General features: G+C 34.6%; 1 protein-coding gene across 1 annotated transcript; it reads right to left on the bottom strand.

Annotated features, from left to right (window-relative positions):
- Positions 1-265: 265 nt before the first annotated feature.
- On the bottom strand, positions 266-17,202 carry LOC105775818 (uncharacterized). Its single transcript, XM_052622034.1, has 22 exons — positions 16,635-17,202; positions 15,963-16,025; positions 15,804-15,875; positions 15,599-15,706; positions 15,045-15,125; positions 14,627-14,680; positions 14,410-14,535; positions 14,058-14,147; positions 13,842-13,961; positions 13,630-13,755; positions 13,421-13,537; positions 13,196-13,252; positions 13,039-13,113; positions 12,153-12,231; positions 7,469-7,556; positions 6,209-6,458; positions 5,786-5,909; positions 4,753-5,096; positions 2,880-4,674; positions 2,022-2,263; positions 1,814-1,923; positions 266-647 (listed from the first exon to the last, which is right to left on the bottom strand). The coding sequence occupies exons 1-21, from the start codon at positions 16,812-16,814 to the stop codon at positions 1,855-1,857; spliced, it is 4,260 nt and encodes a 1,419-aa protein (XP_052477994.1). The 5' UTR covers positions 16,815-17,202; the 3' UTR covers positions 266-647; positions 1,814-1,854.
- Between the last annotated feature and the right edge of the window lie 1,025 nt (positions 17,203-18,227).

Below are 18,227 nucleotides of genomic sequence, written 5' to 3'. Positions count from 1 at the left end.
GTATGACATTATTGTTAACAAATTGTCGTAAATTGATAAATGAACTCAAACTTTAGGTACCACATTGTAAAATTTTAAAGTTAAAGCACAACATTGCATAATTTATAATTCATGAACAAAATATGACATTATCACATAGAAATATGTCTGTAAACAAACTTCATGTTGAAAATGGTCGACCATAAACAGGATAGTCAATTGTAATGACAAAATTAGAGAGAAAAAAAGAGTATAGTTGGGTTCTGAGCAGAGAGATAAAACCATGTCAGCATTAAGTAGAGATCAAAATCTTATTAAGGCTGAGCTAACTAAGTTTACAATATTCTCACTATCTATTACAAACCAAAACCCAGAAGAATAGAAAAACAAAAGCTTTGTTCTTAACAGCAATGTTCACTGTCACATCACTGATCAAGTGAATAATAATAATGTTCATAATACTGAGAAGAACCAGCTTAAATAAAGCATAATAGATCCTCTATGCAGTAAGAATTGACACAAAGTAATTTACCATGAAATAAGAGTTTAACAAGAAGGGACATTAAGAAATGACGGAACTTCCCCAGGGCTAGTGGCAGCAGTTCCAGTGGCAATGACAGAAAAAGCTTTTCCAATTTGCTTCAACCGTTGAGAATGCTTATTCCATCCTACATGACATTGGCATACAACACGAAGATGAAAGCCAGAGGATAGACATAATTACAGTTAAAGTAAGCCTTTGTTAACAACAGGTTCTATCATGTAGACATGACAATCACATTTGCAGTAGGATTGCATGTGTTGTCCAAATTTATTGTTTTACTGACCAAAGCACACAAGTGATGCAATAATAACACGCTTCAGGTTATAAAATCATTGAAAATTTTTTAATAGAATTTTTTATTTTGGGGGGGGGGGGTGGGGGTGGAGTTAGAAGAAGGTTACATGCATTGTTGACAGTAGCGGTTATACTTGGGGATGCCAATTAAACTTGTATGCATGTCAGTTAACATCTTTTTTTCTTTTTTTTTGAGCTCAACGAAGGATGCATTTTTTACTAGATTTAACTCTGACACTAAAATAATGCTACCATATTATATTTTTGTGTGTCCGTGCCTGCCTTCCTTATATTTTCCTGAACTCTTTTGAGATTGGCCATGATTACTGAAAAAGCTTTTTTTCTTTAATAATAGGCATCAATAACCTATGTTCAGCATTTAAACTTCCAAAACTTCAACCCCAAACCACCTATTTCATAGTGTTGTTGTATAGGAAAATCAAGGGCTTTTCACTGCCATTAGACTTGCAAATTATACCAGAATTTTCACAAGAGCATTGAGGTATAATATATGTAAATAATATATTTTTATACATAATAATAATAGCTTATGACAGCCGTGTAAATAATATATGTAAATAATCCTGCCAAAAAGATATGCTTATGACAGCCGTGTAACCAACAATAATAGCTAGCACGTATGATCACTCCCCATTGAAATAGAAGTTTATTCTAGTTTTGTCAATCTAAGATCAATTAAGCTGATCTTTTTATACATAACATATACATTGTAGATTTGGACCAGAATAAAACATGGATAATTTCAACTACTTTTTCACTTCTAGAAAAACAAAAAGATATAGATATATATACACATATGCATGTATTGCATGCGACGCACCACGCTCCCTAACTAAAATTTGTTTCATACCTAGAAGGATAAGACCTAAACTTCCAGGAAGACGATCCAAATCCGTTTAGAATAAGATTACATGAAGAAAGATGCATGATTAGAAGCAGCTACAACCAATCATTTTACATAAGTGACATACTTACTAGCCATTGAAGATGTCTTTACACGTCGTGTTTGGCCATCATTATTGCCCGTGATTTTTGTTCATAGGACGCCGTCGATGGAGCTTTTTACCAGGAGTTTGGTGATCATCCTGCAAGAGAAAATTAGCAATGGTTGAGGAAATGAAGGGTTACTGTAGTAGCCTGTAGGCCCAAGAACCATCATATTTCAGTATTAAGACAAACAAACCCTATACAGCGATGCTGCTGACTCAGACTGTACTGTTTGTACAGGAATATGCCCCTGTGACCGCAGGGCATCCAAGGCATCCAACGTCAACTGCCATCCACAGAGTGCAACAACATCAGCACTGGAGCCATTACAGCCAGCAGCAGCAACAGTTCCATTCACCCAAGGGCAGAATTGGTTGTGATGAATAACCGGATCAAATTCTACAGCTTCTTCATAATTGCTTTCTCCTTTTGGGGGGCCTAAAAAACAAGTAGTCTTGATAAGGCATCCCAAAGAGAAAAAGAAGGGAACTGGAACCGGAACACCTTCAATTTTTCATACAGTTCCATGAAACATGTATTCCAACACAAACCAAAAGTCTGATATGGTTAAATGGAAGAAGGTAACTTCAGTCAGAACTGAACTGGTACAATTTTCCTTGCACATATGGTACACTGATAAATGCTAATTACAAATATATCTAGCAACCAATACAAATAAGTACATGATCCAGATAAAAGTTTGATTAATTCCAGCCTAGAAGTCAATTTTTTATGGTACTGAGACTAGCTCATTGTTACTGCTTCAGTAGGCTGGGTGAAAGAAATTTCAAAACAAACCAGAGGGATTATGATTGAAACCTCATGCAAGTTAAAGGAAAATTTACATCATACCTGGGCACCAAAGAGGGGAATCTTCCTTTTGTTTAACAGCCGGTTCTTAGATGAATTAGTTTTGTCGCCTTATTTATGTTTTATTAAAGTGAAATAAATAAATAAATAAATAAAAAGAGGGTTAAACTACCCAATGAGCCTTAGAAGTAAATCAATGCAAATTGGTAGCTAGGATCTACCAAGTAAGGCACATAGAGTTTACCTATTCCATTTGCAACAGCAAAATCTGACTCTGGCTCAGGACAGTTGTTTATGGAAGATGATTTTCCAGCATCTTTTTCCTCTTTCTTGGGTGTTTCATTACCAGAGTACATATTAGCATTGCAGGAGAGAGAAGGATGAGCACCGTTATCTGGGGCTAGTTTGCAGCTTTGGCTTATCTTTTCACCACTTTCAACAGACTCTGCTTTGACAGAACCATCAACTTTTGAACCACTGTCAGCCCGCCCCAAGGAGCGTGACAACATTTCCTGGCTGTCACCATGAGGATCCTCCCTATTTATTTCACCAGGGACAACCTCATCCATCAACCCAGGATCTGGAGCAGATTCACCAGTTTGACCCTGATTTTCAACATCTTCTATTCTGGGCTCCACATCACCAACTACACTATCTGTTCTATGCACAGACACATCTGCTCCATGAATTTCAGCTTCATGGCTGGCACACATACCAACACTCCCCCCACTAATTCCAAAACTAAGCCCATCCCTAGCTTGAGCTGTCACAGTTTCAGGTTCAGCATTGAATATTTCCTCCCCGTCATTTGTACTGCTGATGCCCATTTCACCTGGAACTTCCTCTGCAGCTGGTTGGAAACAAATACTCTGCTGAGCTTGATTACTATAATTCAACTCTGATGTTTCATTCATGTCAAGGTGGCCATATGTACTAGATGAGGGAAAATGAATATCGTCAACATCTCCGCGATAATTCTCAACACTTTCCATAGAGTCACCACCTGCACTGTGACACAAAGTATCCATAGCAATGACAGAGGACGCACGCATTGAATCTCTCACTGACGGGATTTCAATAACCTGGTTACTTCCTTGCCTAAACAGAGCAACTCTATTGCCACCATCTCCATGAGTTTCAAAACCCACCGAATGGCTTGGGCCTGCCTCAGAGGAATCTCTTGGATATGGTGAGCAGTAAGTATCAAAAAAATCTGAATCACGGGCACGTTTGGAAGGGCCAGCAGAATATTGTCTGCAATCATTGAATTTGTCACCATCACGATCAATCACAGTTTCTTCAACACTATCAGCCTGTTGGGTGCATAACTGTGGCCTATCATCTGAACTGGCACCTATTTCCAAGCTTCGCTTGCGAGGACTAGGGCCCCGTGATTCATAAGAAGCAGCTCGATCACCAACCTCACTACCTGATGGTTGCCCAATCATTAGATCCCGACCCATGTCTGCATCATTCATATTTCTGGATGATGTGGCTCTACCCAACTTATAGAAAGACAGACCCCCAGCCATTGTAAGATTCAAATCAACATCTGTTTTTGGCACTAATTTTCTCTCATCAGTCGTTCCTACTTCATCACGGTCTTCAGTCAGTTCTTTCTCTGGATCATCAGCAGCAACCCAACCACTAATTCCACTGGCTGCACTTAATCCACGTGTCAACCCCATTTTCTTGCTTGTGTCAGGGATATCAATGTTGTTGGGAGCAACACGAGCAGGTCGAGGAACAATTAAAAAATCCAATATCCTGACAGTAGCACCACATAAGCTACAGTCTAACAAAGGCACCCTGAATTCAGATCGTGACTCCATGACTAACACTTTATTTTTTCCAGTGTCCTTGGCTGAAGGAGCAAGAGCATTTTTGCTTGGTCCAGGATCCTGTGAAAGATGAACCTGTGCTCTGTTAGGGCCAAAAGAACATCCATTTCTAGCTGATTGAGCAGAATGTTCTTCACAGTCTTGAACATTTAGAAGCCATCTCGGTTCCCATCCGCACAAACTTATGAGCTTTTGTGACTGTAAAAGAGTAAAGCACATAAGAACATAGAAACATTGCCAATTACCAACAGATAAAAACACATTAAAATATCTTACACGAGAGTACAGACAAAATGCACCATCTCGAGTAACATCAAGTTCTGGTACACTCTCTGATCTGGATTCAAACTCTGACACATAATTCTGCAACAGAGAGAGAAGGCGATCAACCTGTGGACCCCGAGAAACTCGCATATGCTCCATTGCAGATGTAGCAATTATAGGAAGAGACTGAAACTGCACAAGTCCATCACATCTATCCTTGTACCCTGCAATTAGGGCAGACTGGGGCGTTGGAGGGAATTGGACCAAGCTTTCTGGACAGCTGTTTCCTCTCCAAGGACAAGAAACTTTGTGCCCGATATCCAGCTGCTTGGAAAAGGCCTCACCAGCATCCTCAACTTCAAAGGCGGAAAAACAAAAAGAAATAAATAAAGTGTTAGGAAAAAAAAAGGAAAAGAAGAGAGACCAAAACATATTGAACCATTAGAAATGCACTGCTAGCAAAATCTTGTCAACTGCAAACCCCTCAGAAAAAACACCATTGATAATATTACCTTCAGATAGCCAAACAAACCAAAACAGTTCATTTACCTAAACAAGAACAACTGTTACAGCTACTGACCTACCATAATAAGTAAGCTAATGTAACAACAAGTCAAACAAATACAAATGGTTCAGTTCATCAATTCCCTAGCTGATGTAAAGAAAAACGAAAGGAAGCAAAAGCAAGTATTTAGAATTAACCACTTTAGAAACACATAAAGCAAACAAAACATGAAGGTTTCCTACAATTTATTTTTCTTAGCTAATACCATGTCAAACTCTTATCACCTTCCTTAGGCGAAGAACTAAAGTTTCCTATTAGCACAATTAGTTCATTGGAAAATAACTGTTCCAAAAGTGAGTTCTTCCATTTATCTGTCCATTACATCATTGGTCATCTATTTTCTTATATATAATTGAGCACATCTCAAAGCATCATTAAGTAGAAAGGTCGGAGATTATGTGATGGTCTTACTACAATGATTATATATCCCCAGAAAGAAGCAAATAAAGAAAAGGAAATAGTTGAATAACAATATCTAACCTTCAGAAGTAGCCCACGATGGGGAGGATGCGAAATGCAGGCATGCCCCACATGTTTCACATACAATTTTATCAACATCTATATTTACCCAACCTCTTTGAGCACAAGCCAATGAACTTGCAACCTACAATTAATTTGAAAAGCAGCAGTTTGCTTTAAGGTCAGATTAAGCATATTCAACAACTAAAAGAAACTAAACCTTTTACATGCTTGACTCAATGCATATGCAATCACTTTAAAACCCAGGAAAAACTTAGAAGATTGCATGAAAAAGAGCCCAAGATGTCCTTTGTGATAAGGCAATTGCCCAACTGTGATGAATATTAAATATCACAAATAAGACAAAACCAGGTCAGACAAAATGCAAACTCCACTGAACTACATTTCTACTAAGGAGATGCTGCAGATAGATCAAGTGTGTACCTTAGGTTTCCCAAACCAATTCATAGGCTTAAATGTAGCCAAACGCCTAAGAAGATCCCCTCTTTCCCATGGTCGACATGAAGTTCTAGATGATCCAAGGGCAGATCCACCAGCACTAGTACTGAATGAAATCCGTGGAGCTTGGGATCCAACACAAGATTGAGAAGCAGCTTTGGAATTTTGACCATGACCAGACCAATCCACACTGCCAACATTTGTTGGAACAGCAGGTGAGGATGCCCCAGCAGAACTGATAAAGAACAAGAATCATCATTTTTTTCAGAGTTCATAACGTAGTAACAATATTAGGACTATTTCTCTAGTTGGCCAATACGCACAATTTTCTTATCCCATATCAATTGTTGGATAATCGATCAATGATAAGTAGAGAGTTGATACTATCTTTTTTCTTCTTTTTTTACTAATAAAGGTACAACCAATAAAAAGTAAAGAAATTAAAGAAAACTTCAATTAGGCAGGCTTTTTTGCACCTATAGCCATGCAAAAGAGCATGTCATGGATGGGAATCAAGTGTGGGCTTGATCAAATGTGCCTTGCCCGAAATGGTCTAAGGCACTTTTGTTGTCTAGCGCTAAGGGAATTTAACCTGTCCCTTATAGGTCAGTTCTTTAACAGGAAACAAAAACTTTCCTGCTAATGAAATGACATGTTCCTAGCTGAAATAGATCCAGTTTCCATCCTCTATACCTCTACAGATAAATTAACCAAAAAATAGCATAAATAATGACTTAGCGGGTTGACAACCAACCATACAAATGACGAACACTATCTTTTCTAGATTACCATCGCTTCTATGGAAAGCCATTATTAGTGTGTGCAGAGATAAAAGCATAAACCTAGTGACCTACTTAAGACTTCGAAATGCAAAAGCTGTTTTTTCCCTTTTTTTTGGCTACATAAATGCAAGCTGAGTTTAATTAATTGTTTTCAATTTTCCCTTTTCCTAATTTGGATTCAAATAAAAGTACGCCAAAGCTCAAATTTAGGATATCTAGCGGAATTCCACCCCGTATGGCTTGTTCTTCACTTTCCAGCAATTTAACAAAATCTCAACCATTTTCCCTTCCCAAAACACATCCAGCAAACCTAACACTAACCCTAAAAATCACACGGGAAAACAGGAAACAAAATCCGAACATTCACCTAAAAAAACGGATTCTGAGGAAAACAAAAGGAAACCCTAATTTGAGAAAATTGAGATTGAAAAGCAAGTAAAAGGAGAGTAGCAAGAGTTGGTACCTCGCAGCAGGAGTGGGATCTATGGTCCCACCAGAGCTAATGACCTCTTCTCTCATTGCTGCAGCGCCTTCGCTCCCTTCCTTCCTCCCTCTTTCGGGCTAAGAGTAATAGTTTTAAAACCAAGACCAGCCGAGTCGAAACTCGTTCGAATTTGAAACCCGAGCGCTTGACATTGTTAGCTCCAACTTATAGCGCGAGTATATATACTTGCCAGGCCGTAACACGAGTCTTCTTTTTTAATAGTGATGGGTCGGACGTTTTTCTATGTATTTGGGCCTACCAAGCCTCGCTTCCTTTTATATGAAATGCCCTTCAATTAGGTTGCGCAACCCATTTTAAAAACTTTTAAAACAATCAAGGACAATTTACCAAAAAAAGCGTTCATGCCACGTCAGCAAATCGCGTCTTAGGAGGAGCGATTTGTGTCCATGTCAGCAAATCGCGCTGACGTGGACGCGATTTCCTGGCGCGTACCCTGACATCGCGCTGACGTGGACGCGATTTCGCAGAAAACGGACCATTCCAGTAAATAATTACATAAATGACCCATTTCGGTAAATTTTGAAAAAAAGGGGCTTTTTTACTAATTTGCCCTACAATAAAATATTATAAATATGCTTTCATATTAATATTTATATATTTTTATGAATTTTAATTAATTTAGGTTTAAGACCAGCCAGTCGGGAAAAATTTCTTGCCCGACCCCAAAAGGGGTCCGTTAATGATGGTAAATTTTGAACGATATTATTGGTCAATTTATTATTGGGATTGTTGTCCGTAATTTATTTTTAGAAGATAAAATATTTATTTTAAATATGATATTGTAAAGTAAAAGTTTTCATGAGAGATATGAAGATAGTTTTATTGAAAAATAATTTTCAAAACCTAAAATTAAAGAGTTTAGCTTAAAATCTAAATTTAAAATCAATGTTTGGTTTAAAAGTTACTTATTTACCAAATTTTTAGTTTAAAATCATAATTTGGATTGAAAAATATTTCTCAACTTTAATAAGAAACACACCTTGTATATTCAATATTTTAAATGAAAGATAAAAGAAGATTAATTAAATTATCCATTACAATATACTATTCTTTTTAAAACTTTAAATATATATTTTTAATTTTAAAATTTCAAACAAACAAAAATTTAAAACCTGTCAAGTTATAAATTTAAAATTTAAAATAGATAACATCAAATTTAAAATTGTTTGTATAGGGTAAAGTGTATAAATATAAAAAATATTTAATGACAAATTTAGTTACTAACGTTTACATGTTTAGTCAAAATGACTCTAATTGTATTTTTGAGCCTTTTTTACCACTACCCTTTGTTTTTTTTTTCAAACTGCTTTTCTAATAGATTTGACGAAAGCATCGTTAAAAAATTAAAGGGATGATGTGAAATATTTTAATGAGACTTAATTTATTACTTAAGTAACCCAATAAAATAATTACATGTGAAAAGTAATAAAATAAATCATACATGAAATTAAAAATAACTCTTAATTTAAAGAAAATAAACGTAATTATCTAAAAAAGTTTCAAATATTTACTGAGAAGTTTTAAAAGATAATTAATAAATCAAATCGAAAATACTGAATGTGTGCATTCATTTTGAATTTTTTAGATAATTACATTTATTTTCTTTAAATTAAGAATTAATTTTTTAACTTCATGAATTATTTTTTATTTTACTAGACCTTGATATGGCAACCATCTTGATACGACTAAATTGGTTTTGCCATGGTTTTCTTCAAAATTATATTTAGAAAACAAAAAAAGTTTCATTTTATTCAATTTGATTCTTTTCTCATTTTAATTAAAAATCTTTGAAATTTTTATGAAATTAAAGTGAGATTTCACACCAAAGTCTGATTCAAGAGTACTCTTTTATATGAAACCAACCATGATGGCTTGAAGATGAAAATGGAAGTGAGAGAAAATATGGGTAAGTTATTTAAATTATTATGCTATATTTATTTAATTGTATATTTATTTAAAGTGATAGAAGTATTGTGTTTATGTATGAAGCGAATGGTGACTGACTTTATGAATTATTTGGTGAATGATTTTAAGTGAATAATTGAAAGTAAGAAAGCGGGAGTGCTTTTACTAATAATATTTTAATTTGAAATTAATTATTTTGAATGATGAAATTGTGTATTTATTATGTTGAAAGTGGTAAATATTTATTTTAAATATTTTTGGATGAGTAAGTTGAAAATGATTTGTTAAGTGATTAATTTGATAAAATTTGTAAATTTTTAATTCTAAGGGTTTGGTAGTGAAATATGAAACATTGATGTAGCAACTAAATTATATGATTATGAAATATGAAAATTTGGAAAGATGAGCATAAAATAGTAAAGTTTGAAACTATAGGGTTAAATTATAAATATTTCAAACATGAGCTTTAGGACTAATTTATATATTCGAGAATTTATAATTCTGAAAACAGAATATGAAAGTTTAATGGTTTGAAAATTAGGGACTAATTTGTGGAAAATTTGACAATTTGAGTTGTAGGGACTAAATTGTAAAATTTGGAAATTTCAGAAAAATGACTTTTTGCATAACTGTACAAAATGGGGTTTAGGACTGAACTGTAGAATAAGAAAATCTGTTTTAAGGAATTAAATTGAAGAATAGTAAAATTAAAATTTTAAAGATTAAATCGTAAAAACTATAAAATTAAAATTTTAGGGACTATTTTATAAAAACTGTAAAATTTGAGGAAAAGAGACTGTTTTCTCAATTCTGAAACATTTAGTTATAAATTTGAGCATTATAATTATATACTTGATTTCATGAAATATTTGATCAATAATTGTGTATAAAATTAAATAATAGAAATTTGAAATTAATAAGTTAAATTTGTTATGATTTGTATGTGATCTGGAATATTTTTTAAGTTTATGTATACAAGTTTATGATGAATTAGCAAGAATAATTAAAATTAAATCTTAAGATTATGAAATAAGTTCGGATGGTGGATATATGTATAAATTTTGATATTAAACACAAAATTGAATTTCAAATGTTGAAATTAAGTCTAATTATAGCAAATTAAGTGTCTGAATGTTATAAAAAAATTTTGAAAATTTTCAATGTGACATTCTTTATTTGGACTTGTTATCGAATCAAGTAAGGGGTGTTACAGCCTCTCTAACTGAAATGTGCTTGGGAACATACTCTAGGTCCCTCTATGGAGGTGTGTTTCTGTTGACTCTTGTTTCGATGTTGGCACTCTTTTGCTTGGGTGGCTCACGATTCACATTAGGGTTTTTCTTCTATCTCATTTTTGAGCAGTCGATAATTCTCGCATATTATGTTGGAGGTAATCCTGTTGTTATTGTTATGCTTCCTGTTGCCGTAGTTAGGACTCTTAAGATTGTCGAAATTGTTCTTAAAAAGCTTTGAACTGTTCTTGCAACATTAACGATTGTTAGGGACTGGCATCTGGGCTTTGGGTGGCGTAAGCTTGACTTTGATAACTAATGCAAGATTCATAGTATTGTTGATATGGGTAAGGCTAGGTGTAATAATTGTTAAAGTTTTGATTCGTTTGGGTTTGATCTTGAGTTTGTCCGTTAAGGATATTGGTTTTTGGGTTTGCCATAAGGAGAAATGCGAAGGTGGAAGTGGTCCACGCTCACCACACCAATTGTTGACACTACAATCGGAGGAGGTGGAGATAATGGTATTGTAGGGTGGTTGACCTTCTTAGGATAAGGATGAGAGCCGTTGTAGGCAATGGTTTAAATAATGGTGGTTGTAGGTTGATCAGAGTTGGGAGAGAGAGAGATCCCCTTTCATGGACGAGCTAAGGGCTTATATACCTTTAGCCATGATTCTAAGGTGTCACATGTCATTCTTCTATTGATGGTCTTAAATCAAGTTGGTCAAAGAGTCTATCCCCATAGACTTAAGGTAAGATGATGATTAAACACACTGCCAATCACTTCAAATGAGATGTGACGGTTAGTATTAAAAGAAGCAGTCCGTATGCAAGGCCCACATCGTTGTGTAGCTGAGGAGTTGTTTTTAAGGATTTTTCTGAGAAACAGTTCCGAAGAGTAGGTGGCTGAAACAGTAGAGGTATAACAAAGATTGGAAAAAAGAAAGAAAGAAATGGAAACAAAAAATTTCAATGCCAACCACCAATTTTGTTTTTTCTATTTTTTATTCATTAATTGAACTAATGGGCATAGTTAAGTCTCCAAACAACAGAGTTAAATTGTATTTTAGAATTGCAAATTCCAACAGAGGCTAATATATAATTGGTACATGAATACAGTGCTTTACACACGGTGAAGTCTACAACCATCGGAAAATGAGAAAAATATTCCGTTTGAGTAGCTGGTAACACAAGTTTGCCCTAGAGAACTGACTAGATGCACCGTCTGTGGAAAACCCCGGTCATCGGGATGAAAGAGACCCTGCAATCAATTGCACGAAAACCATGGAAGAAAAGGATCACCTAATATAGAGTTTATAACATAATACAACACTTCCCAACTGCTAATTGTTGACATACTACAAGCCTTCCACATTAAAGTCATGCATATACAAGCTAAAATAGTGTTTGAATTTAGGTTCTCCTTCAAAAAAATATCATAGGATGATAAGAAATTTACACTTCAAAGATATGTAAGCTCTACAAGCTGGTATTATATATACTAACCCTTATTTTCTTCCGGTTTTCCTTCCTCTGTTGTTTTCCATACAATATCTTTTAACCCGGCAGAGAGATTATTATAAAACTGTAAATTTGAGAAAGCAGTGTGTAAAATTAAGGAAACATAAAGCTAGGAGGGGAAAAACAAAGGTGTTATTTCAAAACAGGGAACACCAAAGTGATATCCATCGCATGCTTTTACATGATGAGTAATCATGGTTATAGGTAAATTAGTAAAGGTTAAATTATACTGGTAGTCACTCAACAATTAGTAAAATCTTTTTGTCACCAAATAATAGAAAGTTATAAAATGATCATTCAACTATTCGATTTTTTCTTTTTTGGTCACTAGCCATTAGTAATTACTAACGGGAAGAAAACTTGGCAACTTTTTAAATTTGATATGATAGTAACTTTAACCCTCAACATTTATAAATTGTGTCAATTTAGTCTTGATTTCAAAAAATTAACCCTCAACATTTACGCATTGTTTGATTTGTTTTTTTTCAGTTTTACTTTTATTTGTGACATTTAGGATTAATTTTTCGATACAATGTGAAAAACATTGAAAAAAAAAACAAATTATACAATGTATAAATGTTGAGAGTTAAATTTTTTAGAATCAAGATTAAATTGACACAATGTATAAATGTTAAGGTTAAAGTTACTATTATGCCAATTTTAAAAGCTGGCTGGCTGATTAAAAAAGAAAAAATTGAATAGTTAGGTGATCAAAAAAGAAACTTATCGATAGCTGGGTGGCTACAATTGTAGTTTACCCACTAGTAAATAAAACTATCCATTGGTATTAGCATAGCACTGGGAGGCCTAGAACTTATATTCAATAAGAAAGTGTTTTCATAAGCAGCAAGCACTATATAAGTTCTAATACCTTGTGAAATTCCAGGGTATCTCCTCCAGACTTTCGAAGTTCAACCATGCAAACTGAAGGAGCCACCTGAAGAATCTGAAGATGGAAACAAGCAGGGTTAAAGGGGTGAAAACAGCTGAAATTATGCGCAAAAAGATAATGACTAAACGAGAGGTACCTCTGTTGTAACAGCCAAATGACCCTTTCGTCCAGGTTTTTCTCCTAACAGCTTAATCTGTGACATGTAAAAGAAAGTGAATCATAAAAAAACAGAAAATAATTAAGCATGTTATCACTAATATCTGGTGAAAGATCTAAAGAGATTTACAGTTCATTCAGTGTCCAATTGTCCAACAGATGTAGGAAGCACAAAGATTAAATGCAGTAAAAATTTAGAGTAAACCTTATTGTTAGTTTTCTTCACATCAAAACCCAAGGGCAATGCAGCTTCCTCTATTTTAGAGACAATCTCATTTGCAGGACTTTTTGATGTGAATCTTGTTTCCCGTTTAACTAGTCCCTGTAATCAAAATGTCAAGAGTGCCATGGGTATTTTTCCCATTTTCTGTTTAGTATATCACATAATGATTTAAAGATACTTGGTTAACACACCATTTGCTTCTCAAACAGACAACTGAGGTCAAGACCCTGAGACGTCGAGATAAGTTGAAATGCGTTCATCATAGCAGGTGCTGCAGGCCTTTCTTCTCGTCGTTCAACGACAAGGTTTGGAGATCCCTGTTATCAAAACCGTGTACACAGATTCATCCCATTGTACCAACAACACAAAACCATGTTCCATATGTGAAAAACACAACTCTTACCCCTGATTCATTGAAAATGGAATCCACATCAACAAGAGTAACATCAGCTTCCTCAAACTTAGGTGGCTTATATCCTTTCTTAAACCACTCATTCTCAAGAATCTCAGCAATTGTTATCCTCTAGTTTAATCACAAGTAGTAAAGAATGAAAACAATATTCATATACAACTTAAGAAAAAAAGGGGAAAACATGAAAAAAAGGAGAAAAGTATGTACAGTCAATGGATTAGGATCTAGAATTCTTTTGATTAATTTCTTTGCACTTGATGAAAACCATGGAGGACAATTGAAATTCGCCTTAAATATCTGCAGTCAGACAGGGGACTCTTTTAGAGAAAGCATTTTATATGCAGAAGACAAAAATCAAACTTCAAGTTGGTTGGTCACTAACATGACAACTAGGCTGATACAAACATGGCAGGTATCTGTTTTTCTTTGCTTATATGTGTACATGTGTTCTCTTTGATAATGAATTGGCACGTAATAACACATGACACTCTACCAAATTTGTTTACTTTGAAGTAAAAGGAAAAAAGAAATTTGAGAGACAGAAATAGAGAACAAGCACCAGATTATATAAAGCCACTAAATTGGTGTCATCAAAAGGCAAGTAACCAGCCATTAAGACAAAGAGTATAACACCACATGACCACACATCTGCTTTAGCTCCATCATAACCCTTACTTTTTATCACCTAGAAAGTGATAGAAAAAAGAAAGTAATAAAAGTAAAGTTAATAGATCATTAAGAAAAAGGAATCTTGCTTACAACAAAAGCTTATCTACCTCTGGAGCAACATAATTTGGTGTTCCACATGCTGTGTAAAGTAAACCGTCCGCCTATACAAAAAGGATCAAATAATCAGTTTTAGTTATTCTATCAGTATCTTATGAAAAGATGAACGATAAACACCCATCCACCAATGCGGTAGGTGATGGAAACACCATTGCCATATGCTTCTACGGTTAATCATCTCCTTTGATACCCACAAAATTTAATCACCTAAGCAAAGGTCAAACCACACACATGCAAAGTGGACAAAAATGGTCATCTTTAACTCGTGTAAAAGCAAATGAGTAGTATAAGACTGCACAATTACGAAAAAGCAGCACACATAGAAGAAATCCATAATGAATATAAGATATTGTATAAATGTTATCACTCACAGAGAGAGGTCATAAGACATGAAGACAACACACTTACTCGAACTTGTTGAGGTAAAGCACTCAAACCAAAATCAGAAACTTTAAGAACTCCATTAGCATCTAGCAGCAAATTCTCAGGCTGTTACAAAATACTATATCAAATAATCTTACATATTTAACTGCTATAGGCGAAAGGAGGGGTAAAAGTACCAGAGAGACGCCTCTAATGAGTGTCGGATTGCATTTTGCCCCATTTACTAAAAGAATGGGCAGATTAGTTTTTGTATGTTAGATCAGAGAGCAAATTGATCATTCTGTTAAAAATTTTATCATTTTCTATCGTTAAAATATGGCCCTTGTATGTCAACATGAAGTATAAGTGGCACATCGTGTATCACTGTCTGGTTATTTCATCAACTACATCAGTTTTTAGCAGTACAAATAGATTAAATTTTTAACAAAACGGACCAATTTGCTCTTCGAACTAATGTATAGGGACTAATTTACCCATTTTTCGAGTAGAGGAGGCAAAACGCAATCTGATTGCTAGTACAGCGACCTCCATGGTACTTTTACCACGAAGGGGTAGTGAACACAAACTATATCCCACACCTTCAAGTCTCTATGATAAACACCTCTGCTATGGCAATAATCTACAGCATTAATAAGCTGATGAAAATACGTTCTAGCGTCATCTTCCTTTAATCTCCCCCTGCGAGCCTGGTATTGGTCCATAAATAAGATGAATGCCATTAAATGAATCCTGATAGCACTTTTCCAAAACAAAGACACATATTTGTTACTATCAATGTCTTACAATATTGTCAAAAAGTTCCCCACCAGTCACGAATTCTAGAACAATATAAATTTTTGTTTTGCTAGCCATCACCTACACAAACAATACCAGTGGAAGTCACCAAGAAGCATAGACAAGAAACAAGCAAACAAAGTAAAATAGAAAAAAATTGTGCCAAACCTCAAACATACGGATGACATTTGGGTGTTTAATGAGTTTCATGGTTGAAATTTCGCGTTTAATCTGCGAAGGACAAAGAAAAAGAACAATGTAGCATGTGCAAAGAAAATAATAGCATCTTTCTTATTAAAAAAGACCTAATGATAAAATTGACTCTTATTACTTTTTTTGTCATTTCAATTCTTATTTTTCATTTGAACTAAATTTAACTTCAACATTTAAAAGGAATCGAATTTGACCACTATTTCTAAAAGAATCGTATTGTTTTTTTTAATAAAAATAGGGACTAAAACATTACAATTTTAAATATGATAATTTATATGTCAATCCAGGTGTACGGCACTAACCTTACAACATTTTGACTCATTCTGAAAAGATTATAGGTTCAAATTTAATTAGAAAAATATTAAATTGACAAAAGATAAAAACTTATAAAACTAAATTTATCATTATTAACCCATTGAAGTTTGGTTCTTAAAAACTCCATTTGCTTGCTAGTTGTTTTAACACTCTATTTGTCCTCCAAACAAGTCATCTTATGCTCACAATCAATGTTTGAGTCCCAAGAAAATCAAAGAAAAAGGCAAGAAAGAGAAACAATAAAAAATTAAGATTACAAAGTCAATTCATAATTAGAATCCTAATTAGAATCATTCAAATAAATATAAATACCTGACTAATCATCTTGTGCTTCAAAACTTTTTCTTTATCAAGAATCTTGATTGCTACATTTTCTTGAGTCTCTACATTCCTCGCAAATTTCACCTTTGCGAATGTTCCTTCTCCCAACGTCCTCCCTAGCTCGTACTTCCCCACACGTGTCCTGCTATTCGAGCTCGTGCGAGTCGTCATCACTTTCTCTCCCCCCCCTTTTTTTTTTTTTAATTTCCTCGTAATTTTCTTTTCAAAAAATGGGCATCTTTATCAATTTTCCCTCTGTTTATATTAAAGCTTGCTGTTAATCGAAGACCTCTTTTTCTTGCATGGTTGCCATAGCTGAGACTTGGCCACCCTCATTTTGTTCCCCAAAAATAAGAAAATAAAACTCAATTTATGAAGATTAAAATGGGAAAAGAAAATATAGTTGGATAGATTAATGGGGGAAAATCTTGGAAAGAGAGAAAGCAGAAGAGTGGGTGTACGTATCCCATGAAATCGGATAAATGAACGGTGAAGAAAATTGGTTAAAGAAAGGGAACGAATGTAGATGAGCAATGAAAGGAGCTTCCTTCATGGGTTCGTTAGCAAAATTTCCCAAATCAGTTAGTCTATTAAAGCCTAAAAGCTACAGTTTGGTTAAAATATGACTTTAGTCCCTGTACTTTGATAAAAGTTAAAATTTAATCCCTATATTTAAATAGATAAATTATTTTTTCTAATTTAAAAATCTCCCTTTAATCGTTAACATTGTTAATATTTTTTTTATCAATATTTGTCATCTTGGTATGTTAACTAGATTGATGCTGCTTATATTGACAAAAATAAATATATTAAGTTGACAAATTTTGATAAAAATTACAAATAACGATAATAATTAGACTAAAATTTTTTAAATAAAAAATAAGAAGATGGAATTGTTAACTTTTAAAGTATACGGATTACATTTCAATCTTAATAAAATTTATTGATTTTTAGATCATTTTATTCATAAATTTAAATTTTACATATGTTCATAACCGTAAGCTCTCAAGTATTGGGAGGAGCCTAGGGCTTTGACCACGTTCCTGTTGAAGAATGAGCTGGTTAACCAGTGGCTTGGTTAAGAGAACTCACTGGAGCCATAGTGAAAGCGAGTCTTCATAGGGCAATTGTTATTGCTTATAGACTCGAACTTGGGTGATCTATCCATATCCAGGATGAAACTTAGGTGAAACTAAGTGGAGGTCCGAACCGACTGATGTTGAAGAATTAGTGGATGAGTTGTGGTTAGGGGTGAAACGCCACTCGAACACAGAACTAGTTGGTTCCCCTCGAAATGTGTTGAGGCGCAATAGTTGACTGTACATCTAGGGGTAAAGCACTGTTTCGGTGCGGGCCACAAGAGCGGTACCAAATTGAGGCAAATTTTGAATATTAGATATAACCTCAAAATAACAGCGGTCGAAGTTGGTCTGTGAGACGATGGGGGATAAGTTTCATCGTTGAGAGGGAAACAACCCAGACGACCAGCTAAGGCCCCTAAATGACCGCTCAATGATAAAGGAGGTAGGGGTGCAGAGACAGCTAGGAGGTTTGTCTAGAAGTAGCCACCCTTGAAAGAGCGCG

Source organism: Gossypium raimondii, chromosome 10 (assembly GCF_025698545.1).
Source record: "Gossypium raimondii isolate GPD5lz chromosome 10, ASM2569854v1, whole genome shotgun sequence".
Taxonomy (NCBI): Eukaryota; Viridiplantae; Streptophyta; class Magnoliopsida; order Malvales; family Malvaceae; genus Gossypium; species Gossypium raimondii.
Note: the sequence above shows the minus strand (reverse complement) of the source record. Positions and strands in the feature narration are given on the sequence as shown.